General features: G+C 41.5%; 1 protein-coding gene across 8 annotated transcripts; it reads right to left on the bottom strand.

The window, feature by feature from the left end:
- Nucleotides 1–71: 71 nt before the first annotated feature.
- On the bottom strand, nucleotides 72–11,988 carry cdc14b (cell division cycle 14B). 8 transcript variants are annotated; one of them, XM_026343250.2, is made up of 16 exons: nucleotides 11,792–11,988; nucleotides 10,539–10,629; nucleotides 9,721–9,796; nucleotides 9,354–9,446; nucleotides 9,174–9,250; nucleotides 8,945–9,011; nucleotides 8,701–8,851; nucleotides 8,382–8,612; nucleotides 8,142–8,280; nucleotides 7,710–7,875; nucleotides 7,482–7,579; nucleotides 3,388–3,435; nucleotides 3,166–3,291; nucleotides 2,640–2,808; nucleotides 957–1,022; nucleotides 72–821 (listed from the first exon to the last, which is right to left on the bottom strand). In XM_026343250.2, the coding sequence occupies exons 1-15, from the start codon at nucleotides 11,898–11,900 to the stop codon at nucleotides 999–1,001; spliced, it is 1,665 nt and encodes a 554-aa protein (XP_026199035.1). In that variant the 5' UTR covers nucleotides 11,901–11,988; the 3' UTR covers nucleotides 72–821; nucleotides 957–998. The 8 variants fall into 8 exon arrangements, 7 of the variants coding, with proteins under 7 accessions (XP_026199035.1, XP_026199038.1, XP_026199039.1 ...); XM_026343253.2 differs by having other exon boundaries at nucleotides 3,166–3,288; nucleotides 11,792–11,900; XM_026343254.2 differs by lacking the exon at nucleotides 11,792–11,988 and adding an exon at nucleotides 10,797–11,111.
- Nucleotides 11,989–12,424: the final 436 nt, after the last annotated feature.

Genomic DNA, 12,424 nt, shown 5'->3' with positions numbered 1-12,424 from the left:
GGCTTTGTTCCTTAGAACTTGTGCAACATCAAGAATAGTTAAATACTGTGACAGTACACAACAGCTAGAGATATATTGAAGATTACATTTTTATTTAAAAAAAACAAACAAAATCACTCTGTGCTTCAAGCTAATGCCTTTAGTGGAACATGAGTTACAAGTGGCCCCATCAGGACCGTTGATTATTTTATAGCATGATTAAACAGTACAAAATATTTACAAAATAAATGTTGACATATTTACAATGTGGAAATACAGTAGCTCAGAGGCAAATGACATGGATAAAAGACAAGCCACATTAAGAATGGAGGTACAAATATGCACAGTACTATTTTTAAGATGGAACCGTCAATTAAAACTTGGCAGACTTTTAGCTTTGGAAGGCCAAGAGCAGATCTCATTCCAAACTCCTGGTTAAATGTATACAAATGAGTGAATCTGACTTGATACACCAGCACAGTGCTCACTTTGGATTCACACATTCACATGCCACTCTAGATGTGGTGTCATCTGTTTGCTACTGCATGCTTGAGTATGTAGGAGCCAACAATGTAATGACAAACTGTTTCATAAAGCAGTGATTAAAAAAAAAAAAAAAAGTATAAAACCAAAGTGCCCTAACTGGTAAAATGACTTGTAATCAATCTATAAATCATGTACATGTCACATCACAGTTAAACTCTTTCTTAGAATTAAAAAAAAATCAAGTGAAAAGAGGAATACAGCTCTATAAAAAAATGGGTTTCATGTAAAAGTCCTCATGTTGTCCAGATCCACAGGCTCACCGAAGTAGAGGAGCTCTAGCTTTGGGTATGGAGTGACTAAAGAAATCAAAAACAACAAGTCAGCATTAATATGCACAGTACTATTAATTAAATTTCTTCATTCATGCAATCAGCATAATGATGCAAAATCATTCCATTTGCATTACATAAATAAAGTGAAGAGATAGATACCATAGCCTGGAAAATCGAACTGATTGCAAAGAGCTGTGAACTTTACGCCCTTTGGAGACAGTGCGTCTGTTGCATGTCAGAAATATAAAAGAGGGGGAAAAGAAAGGAAATAAACAGCATATTAGCACCATTAAAGGACGCAGACAAGGCTACAGAGGCAGAAGACACAGTGAGCAGCAGAGTCCAAAGAAGCTATAGCCAGTCATCCTCCAATCCACTATTCCACTGTTCTTAGAAAACATGCAAGATTTATAAGAAAAGAGCATGGAGACTGAGGCAGGTGGAGCTTTGGTTGGCAAAATCACATTCACATTACATACATCATTTACAACACCTCATTTTTCAGTCAGATCCAGTGTTTGTGTTGATGGTTCACATCAATGCATGTGTGCAGTGTGGTGCTCAAATCACTTTCAATCAATCTCCTTAACGACTGCTCAGGTCTATGTTCTGTTTCTGCTTGTCAAAATACTGTGTGTCCAACAAAGTTCATCAGTGTCTCATCTCTGCACCGACTACCGTCTTTGTTGGTGCTCCTCTCCAAGTTTGTCGTTCCTGTGCTGTGACGTGGCGACACTGAATGACGCCAACTGACAACACACACGCCACAAGAAATGAGGGAAAGGAAGAAGAAACATTTCCAATCTGACTGTGATCTAGGATCACATGTACAAGTGTTCCAGATCTAATATGGAGATCTTTTTCTCCACACTTTCATGTGCGTCAGCATGTAATGTGAACATAGCCAGTGTTAGTCACAGACAATAGAAGGCCTTATTCAATGTTAGTACAACACATGCGTGGAGAGCAACTGTGGCTGGGGTGCACCGCATTACTTTTTTTTAAAAGTTAAGATTAGAGAAAACAGCTTCCTTTAACCCTGTCTGAAAATGAACTATGTTTGATAATTGACATGCCAACTTAGTAAGAATAAAGTTTAAAAGGATTAATATTAGAATTATTACATTTTGAATTCTCTTCTGATTAGTTACGCTTCACCTTTTTGACAATATCAACTCATAGATTTACTCTCGTCTTAGGATAAAAAATAAATAAATAAGAAAAGCAAAATAAACTGAGTATTTTGGTAAATGTGACCAGTCTGATTCTTATGTCTCTTCTAAAACCAATTCTTCTCCAGGCTACCTACAGCCCACTGCCCTTTAGACTTGTGGATTCATCTGAACTCTCATATCAAAATGCTGACAAGTGAGCTCTAAATGAAATTATACTAATTCAGAACTATGTAAAACCTCTAAATGAAAATAATTTGCATCAAAACCACAATTTGAATTTGTTTAAACACCTAATCCTTGTTGATGCATCCCAGCCTACTTAAATTATGCGATTATGGCATAGCCCCTGACATAGCATTTCAAGAAGAAAATAAATAAATAAATAAATAAATAAATAAGAGAACCAAGCCTCTGGATTTCAGCTGAATTTACAGCAACGCCAATAAAAGGATCTTTAACTTTGACCCACAGATCTGATGATCCCACTGCTGCCCAAACAACATTTTAAAACAACTGAATCATAAATATGATGGATCCTGTTCGGGCAGCACAGAGGAGCTCTGCTCTTCATCAAAGAAGAGTTAATTTTGTTAAAACAACTTTGTTGCTGTTGGTGTAAATGCAGCTCTAGTCTCCATATGGCTCAGACTGGTCTGCGGGAGCTTGCCTGCAAGTGGACCTGCGCCATGTTTAAGTTGATGAGAGTGCTTGTGTTGGCTGTGGCACTGGCTGTGTCTCTACGGCTGCCACATGGCTCACAACACATCGGGTCTCTGTCGCCAGCCACTACATGCAAGTTGCCTAGGGACCTGACCAGTCTGGTGTGGCACAATGAGCTGGCAGACAGAAGGGAAGCTGTTAATTTACTCTACAAGGATCCATGAGTGGCTATAGCCTCTTGGCTGCTTTTCAACTGTGTCTATTCCACACACACACATACACAATTACACTACTGCGCCTTCGTTACATTCATTTTAAAATGTCAATTTTTTTAACAAAAGTAAAACATGTTTCTCACCGAGTGCTCATTAGTCTTGTCAATTTCTACAAACATTTCTATGACTATCTATTGCTGTTATAATCTAAGCTCATAATCCATTCGCTACCCTTTAGTTTTCATGTTGCTCTCCCTGATTATACACCTGGGCTAACATTAGGTTAACTAGCACCTGTTGTCAAATCCAGTCACTGACCTCGCTTCTACACCGTTGGCTGGCAGTGAGGTTCTGGTCCTCTTCCTGCTGTCCAAGTGGTCAGACAGAGCCATGGGGCTGGTGCTGGTCCTACAGCCCTGAACACTGGCCTGCAGAATGATCCTGCTGCAGAGGAGACAGTTGTCATGATTAGGCTTGGCCATGATTTAAGGTCACTGTGAAAGTGTGCATGTCACTGTAAATGTGCACTGCTGAGTTTACCTCAGAGACTGTGACGATGACCTGGTGTGAATCTTATTTTCTTCCTGTCTGTGAAAACACAGGTAACATGACAGTAAAAATACGACTAATATGAATTTATGGAGAGTCCTGAGAGAAAGATGAGAGACGGTATGGACATGAGCAAGAAGGCTTTAAAAAGAAACTGGTAACTTTAGATTTGTGCACATATCATTACTGCAGCTTCAGCAGCCAGGTAGGATTAGTAAAGCCAAGGAAGTACTAGAAAAAGCCAGCGGGGCAGCACAAAGCTTAAAGATGGATTTGATTTTTCTATCGCTGTTTTTTTTTTTTTTTCCTTAAATCAAGAAGGTTGAACTGTCAGAGGAGTTTTAATTTTGACAGTTAGTGTTTCAATCAACACAATGGCTGGCAAAGCATGGTGTTTAAACATGACAGGATGATGGGAAGAGTCTATGGCACAAAATCACGATGTACTGAAAAATGGTGACAAAGACGAGGCAGGAGCCTCTGATGAAGATCTGCAAAATCTGGCTCTGTTCATCAGCTCTACGTTTACTGTGCTAACAGAAAGTATAACATAACAAGAGGATGATTTTAAACAACTTTCTGATTTGGGGTGGGAATTAAAGAGACATGGGGCTCACTTACAGCATTCTCAGTTAGAGCTCCAGAACGAAGGGGCAGGACAGGTTTTTTGGGGGCTGACGGGCCGTAGAACTCATTGAAATCCTAACCCGTCTATACAGAAATGCAAGATGGAAGAAGGGAAGCCATACACAATCCACCACAGGGCAAGGCTACACAGGGAGGAGAGCAGCATGGCTACCAGCCATCTGAAAGGAGGACAAATCCAAAAACAAGAGCAAACGGAAAAAAAGGAAGGAGAGACAAGAGACGTCCGGGCAGGACACAAAGCCTCTGATGTTGTGCTTTTCCACTGGGACTGGATTAGATGAAATACCTTTCATTGAGCCTTGCATCCAGCAGTGCCAGTCAGCAAATTTGGTTCTGCTTTTCCTCTGATGTGTTAGCACTATACCAGCATTTACTTAAAAACATGACAAATATAGAAATTGGGAAGTAAATACAGATTTGAGTGTTCAAAAAGCCAATAAAATACTCATTGGTATTTTGTTTTAGACGAAGACAAATTTGACAATGAGGACATTGACCATTTAAGAGTTGTAACAAATACAAGTATTTGACAACTAACAGACGAAGCAGATTGACAGACACATTGTCAATGGTCAACTTAAGTGACATTATAGCCACTAAATGAAAACAAGCACAGTATTTAATAAGATGTCAGCTAACGCAGCCTATTAAAATGAATGTACTGCAATTTCAGCTACTTGTGACAGTTATCAGCCTGCTAATGTAACAGTCAGGCTCTAATATTTCATAACAAAAGTGTTTCGCTAGTAAGAATTGCAGTATCCATTAGCAAAAGCAGACAATTTCCAAAGACGCTGGCAGAGATGGAAATCTGAGAGAGTAAACAAAGCTCAGATTTTATGTGTACACTGATCCAGTCACAAAAGCAATGGAAGAACAACAGGCAATTGACAATGAACCCGGCCCAACATTAATTACATGTTAGACACAAACACAGATTAAACACAGAGGCATGTCCATGCGTGCATGACCGAGGCTTTCATGCCTGTTGCCATGCGCGAGAAGGCAGAGAAGATGAAAAGTTTTCCTGTAATCGTCGTTGTAATCGTTCCTGCAAGTCAGTGTGGTGTTACATAATGAAACAAACAGTGGAGCCAGATGGGCAACACTTACACTAATAAGGTATATGGCCTTGTGCTTCCTGAGACTGTTAAACAACCTATTTTCATCTTCCTACCTCCCCAGAAGCTCGTGTTTTATAATCCTTTACATTAGAAAGAGGATCAGGAGGCATTTACCGTTTCCAACTGTTAATTAAACTCATCAAAGACCTCAACCAAAGATAAAGATGATTTTGACGGCTAAGTACTAATGACAATTTCCAACAATTTAAATAGTGAAATAGACACGTTAGCTACTTGAAACACTAAAGGGACTACCTACAGCAGATAAGAACAAGGATCGAGATTTTTTTTCTACAAAAGTACCAGTCAGTAGTGCAAGCCAAGTGCTAAAACAGTGAATTCAACTAATCCAGGTCTCATGTAAAACCGTGATTAGTTGAATAATTGGTGCTGCTGTTAACAGGTACAGCAGGCTCAACTTGAGAGCCTCACTGTAACTCCAAGGGTATGTCGGATAACCGTTGACATCAAAGCAGAGCAGCTCGGGGGGCCCATGAGGCAGACGATGAAAGGCGTGTAATGTAATGCATTCACTAAGTGCATATCCACTTTACACCATAGTCATTCAAAGAAAGGAAAGAAAACAAGGAAAAGAGAACAACTTTAAAAATCAGCCATACCGTTAGCCATACCATTCACTGGCATAGCAACCACGTCTACAGGAGGAGGATGTCAGCTAGAAAGGAAGTGACATGCACTTACCTCAATTATACAAAACCTCACATCCTCTCTGTTTTTCCATCTGCCCCACTCCCTCTGCCTCTCCCTGCTATCTTTTGAACGGCAGGCAACACATCGGCCAGACCGTACCCATGAGACTGCAGCAGAACACTACCACCTGCCTGACATGGGACAACAAAAGCCAAAGCCATAGGTACGTTGGCAGAGGCCAGTCAACCATTCTCAGCCACGCTGACACACAACCTCCCACAGCTTGATTTACATGGGTATAAATGATGTGGATTTATTTTTTGCTTGAACATAAAGCTTTCATAGAGCCAGCTGGTCACATGTTACAGCTGTACGTATGCTTGTTACACACAAATATATATTACAACACACTTCTAAATGACCACGTTTGCAAAGCGATGACATACAACATCCCATATGATATTAACATATGGACAGGTATTTAATTGTCAAACTGGGAAAGTGTACTTCAATCAATGGAGGGGGAAGACCTATAGAAAAATACAGGCATAGTATTTTATGTTGACTGCTGATTTACACGCTCCCATGCTAGATGTGTAGCACAAACACTTTGCTGCCTTCATTCATAGGTCAGATTTTATTAGACACTAATGCAATAAATGTATGTTTTTAAGCAACAGCTTACATCTAATGCACCACAATGTACAATCACTTTAAGTACAGCCCATTGCTTTAAAGTGCTACAGGCACTGTAGTCTTGAATTGTAATACACCTACACTATCTAGTACTGGAGATTTTATTTAATTAAAAATGTCAATCATAATGTGATTTCTAAACTATTAAATGTATCTGTTTCAAATCCTTTTGACTAAGTCAGTGGTCCACTTCTAATGACGTACAGTAGTGACTAGCGAGCTCTATAATAAATAGTCCCTTCAGCATTTATAACTGAAAGACAATTTACAGCTTAATGATGTCATCTATAAATTAAGCTAACTCCACATCTTTTATGCCCTTCTAAATCAAACCATCAACAACATTTTTTTTCTGGAAGATTGTGTATCAGGTAATTCCAGTTCAGCCCTCTAAAAACTATGACGCTCACCCTGTGTCTTAGTGTTTGGCCAACCATTTCTTTAACCCGTTGTTCATCTATTAATGAAAATGGGATGTCTTATATTACACTTGCATATTTCCAGGTGATGGCATTTAATCTAAAAAAAACAAACAAACAAAAAAAACAGAGGAGGGCACAAAAGCAGAGTTATTGACACATTATGGGGATGTTGCCTCATCTCTTAACTCGTAGAAAAATTCTGTTGTTAGCATTAAATCGCCATGGTATGGGTAAGGGGAGCAGCTCTAAGGGACGTGCCATGCCTAAAACCTGATACAAAAGCACAACTCACTACTCTAAATAAACAGTAAGGGAGGGATAAAGCTCATCAACTAAAATGTAACAACAACAAAAACAACAACAGCAACAACATAAATCCTTCCTGGTCAATTTTTCAAATCATAACTTTCTCATGATTTGAAAAGCACTACTGTAGGTGTGTAATGATCCATGAGACTGATAAGGAGAGGCATCGCTCATTTTACAATACTACAACATGTCAGTGTGATGCATGTTGTGACTTGCAGGTTGCCTGAGTACTTACGACAGTGAGCCCGTAGACGACCTGGCTTGCCTCTTGCTCTTCAGGGCCCGCAGTTTATCACCCTGTGTAGGTCCGTTCCTCTCCTCTTCATCATTGTACTGTAAAATCAAAAAAGCACTGATAGGTAAAAGTGGATCCTTGTGGTACATTAGATGTTTTCCCCTCATTTTTCCTACAGAGGTACTTTAAAAAATGACAGCATGGCAAAAGGATTATTTCAAAATTCACCAGCTCCATTGCTTCTTTTTTGGATGCCCTGTTCTTGTTGCTCCCGTTAATGGTTATGTCATCAACTCCAGACAGGATCCTGGTTACAGCCATCTTGCCGTTCTCTCGCTCATTCAGCATCTTCTCTCGGAAAACGTCTCCCTCTGCCCACAGACTGTTCTGCTTCCTAGAAAATTTCAACAAAACATTTTTTTGCAAAACCACAACCACTTTTATTTTTAAGACTTCTCAGCAGAGCAGTCCTCACATGAAGACCCTATGATGTGGACTGTTTTTAAAGGCCACAAAAAAGATTATTATGTTTAATACACACAAAACTCCCACAGAGTTAAAAGAGGGGTGCTAACTTTTGCACATAACTGTACTATCAATAAATATTTCAGTTTTAAACACCAGTGACAGTTCGAAAATGCTCTCTCAGTGAACACCTACTCTTCCACAAAGTTCTGCTGAGGCCCAATGATCGACCCCGGCCTACAGATGCGTATCCAGGCAATGGCCTCTGCAGCAGTCAGGCGGAAATGTTTCATCATATAGCAGCCAATCAATGTGCCCGTCCTCCCCAGACCAGCTTAAAAAGAAAAAACGAGTGGTGTGGCATTAATTATGTAATAAACAGCACACTGCATGTTCATTCCTACCAGTGTGAATGCAGGGTGCAGAAAATCTTACCTTTGCAGTGGACAGCAATGGCTCCTTCTGCGTTCTCGCAGATGTTGAGGAACTTCCTGACAATGGAGTCGTTCGGTGTGCTCCCATCCACAAAGAACAGGTCATGATGCTCAAAGCCAGAATCTGTAAAGCGCCTGGCATCATACATCTTCTTGTTGAGACGGACGATAGCGGTGATGTTGTGATTCCTGAAGTAAGGAATGTAGGCCTCGGGAGCATGCAGAGGATACCCTGAGGTAAGAGGGGAACAACTCGCTGGTGAGTTTAGGTTGTGGGTGTACAAATGAGGTCAAATTTTCTTATGGTGCTTCGCAATTACCATTCTCTATTTTGCTCTTTGGATGAGGCCCGCTGAATGCAAGGAACTTTCCTGGAATGATCCAGTTTAAGTCTCCATTTTCTGCTCTTTCATAGTGCTCATATTCTTCTACGTCAAAGTTAGAGAAGTCCAGCCAGCCGTACTGCAGAGCCTTAAAAATGGTTTAGAGTGAGTTAATTTCATTAGGAGCATGACACAGCGAGAAGGAAAAAGATTTACTCAAGTAAATCTTAAAATGATGTACCTTGTAAACTGCATGGAGGCAGTCTAGGATGTTTAGATTGTAGGTGCAGGTTCCAAATGAGGCATCTCTATAAAACACAAACACAGTTCAACATAGAAATGCAATATCAGACTACTCGATACTGAAACCATGCCGTGGTTTCACTGTAGTTCACTGTCAGCTGCCTGAATAAGAAATCAGTTAAATGAGATATTTATATATTATTATATTTATATAAATGAGCCATTACCTGAATGGAATATACGTCGAATTCCTTGACACAAGCAGACTGTAGGCATCTTCTGGCAACATGTTTAGATGCATCACCTTCAAAATACAAATACCCAGTCAAAGAATGCCTCTATTACATTTTCAATCATTATTTAAAATCACTGGTCACATTTAGTATATGTGTTTGTATATTACTTACAGCATATGAGCCTATTAGGTAGGCAGCATTGGCTTGTTTCTTCTGGTCTCCACAGGTATAAAATATGATCTTCTTCCTCGTGATTGTGATGGCCTGTGAAAATACATTAATAACAGCAGCAGCATGAACTGAGATGTGATGCCGTATTTATTTATGCGAAGTGGTAAAACAACCTGCAGTAATAAACGAAAAGGTAAAGTCAGTTCTTCATTTAAAGGACAGAAACCTCTTAAAATGGTAAAAAGAAAGCATGCATACAATCAACTATCGTCTACCTACTGCAAGTTTAAATACATATTGATTGACCTGGATTTTCTTCCCATTCCCTGTTTCAGGAGGTGCAATTAAAATCAGAGGTTTACTTTACCTTGAGCTTCTTTGTCAGCTTGCAACAGAACCGATAAAACATGGCCAGGTTAAGGGGACCAAAGTCCGCATAGAAGCTGAGAGAGAGAGGGAGAGCGAGCAAGAGAGAGAGAGAGAGAGAGGTAGAGAGACAAGAAGAAGAAGAAAGAGTGTCAGTGGCTATTTATGCAACGAGCTGTGGTCTCTGGGGAAGTTTCACTAGATAGAATCTGCTACCTCAGACTGACATAGTAAAAACACTGACAAAGTAAAGACTATATTTGGAAGCTCTTGGTGCAAGAGTGGGTCAATCAGAACAGGACAAAAAGCTGCAGAGACTAGGTCTTTTTTTTTTTTGACCTGCCACAAAAAATGGCTCTGAAAGGTCAGTCGTGTCCTCCCCTGTGGCCAATCTAACATTGAAAAAGCCCCGCCCTCCACGGCAAACTCCAAAACTGATTTGATTTGTTTTATTTACCTTGAATTTTTAATGCAGCTCTAGTCATCTGGACTTCTTCCAACAGTTAAATGGTCAATTTCCTTGTTTAAATGCACCAAAATGCTCTTATGTCACGTGTTTATTAGCAACTGCAACGTGACAAAGCACAGAAAGGCTAGAAGTAACCAGTCTCAATGTGATGATTAGGTTTAACTTAATAGATTTCGCAATCAAAGCTAAACAATGTGCAAACCTGCTGCACCACCACTACGGATTAAGCAGATCTTGCAGATGACCTGCACCAGGATGTGTGTGTGTGTGTGTTTTTTTTGATGCATGGCCCATTCAAAATGACAATTCTGCAATAACCAGCAAACCAGGTCTGTCAAAAACACACTTACTTCTCATAGGCCAGTTCTTCATCTATGCAGAAACAGTGTCGTTCAGCTGTGCTCTTAATCTTTTGTCGAAGTATGGCGAAATAAAGTTGATCTGGACGAAGGTGGGAGGGGGTGAGGGGGGGGGGGGGATAGGGCGAGGAAATAAAGAGGCAGTTACTTGCTGTGGTCATGCGTAATTACTTCTGAGTCTCTCGTCTCCTCCAAACCAGCCCATCCTCGTCTACTACTCCGTGTTTTACGTCTTCTCTGGCTACTTACCCTTGACGAACTCAATGCATCTTGGCGAAACATCGTCCGCGGTCATTTTGCCCCCAGTTTTAAACATGACGCTCGGAGGAAACGTAGCTGAACACGCTGCTTCTCTTTACGCGCAGTGGCGCATGCTGAGTAAAACCAACGCGGAATCGATGTGCGCGGAGATTAAAAATCTCACTTAAAAGCGTCGATTTAAAAAAAAAAAAAAAAGAAATGGTTTGCTTCAAAAGAAGGCGTCGTTTTCCTTTTACGTGCCTGTCCGAAGAAGAGAAAGTTACCAGTGGAAGAGGAGGTGCGAGTGCGCACTCCGCTAAAAAAAAAAAAAAAGATCTGCTCCTCACCCCGCCCCTGGGCTGTGCCGTGGAACGCTATTGGCTGCAGGAGATGCACGGCGTTATATGATTGGACGAATGAGCTGTCAGTCAAGCGCTGCCCCGCCTCCTCCAGTTTAAAGTTCTCGACATGAGGCACACGATAGGCTCCGGGGCCGCTGCTCAAGCCGTTGCTAGGACGATCCCTCAGCCAATCACATGCGTGATCCCCACTTGGACGACCCTCCCTCCGTCAGACTTAAGGATGTGCAGGAAAAACAGCATTAATCATAAAACAAGCATCATCAGTGTTAGAGACTGACAGCGGGTTAACTGTCACATTCACTGACATGCACGATCCACCGAATCCATCAGTGTGCACCCATGGGTAACTCGCATACAGCGCGTTAAAAAAACAACTTCTGCTCTAAAATAAACACCAGAGCAAAACTGGACTGTTTGTGTTGTGTCTATTTTGTGCACGGACGCAACCCGGTGCATTAACGATAAATGGACAGGCGGTGTCGCCATATTAGGGTTAAAAAAAAGAAAGACAAATCCAAGGCTTTCACAAACCCTGGTCATTTGAAAACGCAGTTTGGTGCATGCGCAGCCTGCTGCGTGCGTCTCCACGCATTTGGCAACTAGGTCTAAAGTTGACAGGGTTCATTGTGCAGACCCTCTTACCTGTTATCTCAATGTAAATATCAGAGCTTGGCTCCGCCTCTGAGCTGCTGTGAGCTGCACAGCGCTTTTTCCTCGACTCGGCTCGTCTCCTCTCGCTCTTGCGCTTCATTTTCTCCTCAGGGCTGCACGGTGGACATTCCTGAGCGACTGCAACACAGCTCCTCCGCTTCGCAGTGCGGCGGCGTGCTCTCCCCCCCCCCCACCCCCCAGTTACGCCTCTCTGTTATTATGGCATGTCTCGGCCCTGCGCCCCAGATGATCTGGATCTGTGCGCATCTGCGTGCGTGTTTGTGTATGTGTCAGTCGAGGTACAGTTGCCCGCTCCTGCTCCTGCTCCAGCCTCTCTAGTGGCGGTGACGTCTAGAAGCAGGGGCAGGTTTCTGCTTTATGAATCCCCTGCATGTGACGTATCAGGACTAGATGTTCAGTACCCACCCCACACTGTTTTATAGCAGCAGCTGTATATAGATCATGTGTTGGGGATGTGTCTGGAAGTTGATTCATGGCAACTGGACTTCCTTCTTGTTAAGTCTTAATGTTTCACTACTCATCCGTGGGGCTTCTTCAGTCTGAGAAAAGTTGGTAGGAGACTCATTTATCCTCCAGGGTGGTCTTCAGTAGATGGTTTAGTCA

Source organism: Anabas testudineus, chromosome 9, assembly GCF_900324465.2.
Source record: "Anabas testudineus chromosome 9, fAnaTes1.2, whole genome shotgun sequence".
In the NCBI taxonomy this organism is placed as follows: domain Eukaryota; kingdom Metazoa; phylum Chordata; class Actinopteri; order Anabantiformes; family Anabantidae; genus Anabas; species Anabas testudineus.
Note: the sequence above shows the minus strand (reverse complement) of the source record. Positions and strands in the feature narration are given on the sequence as shown.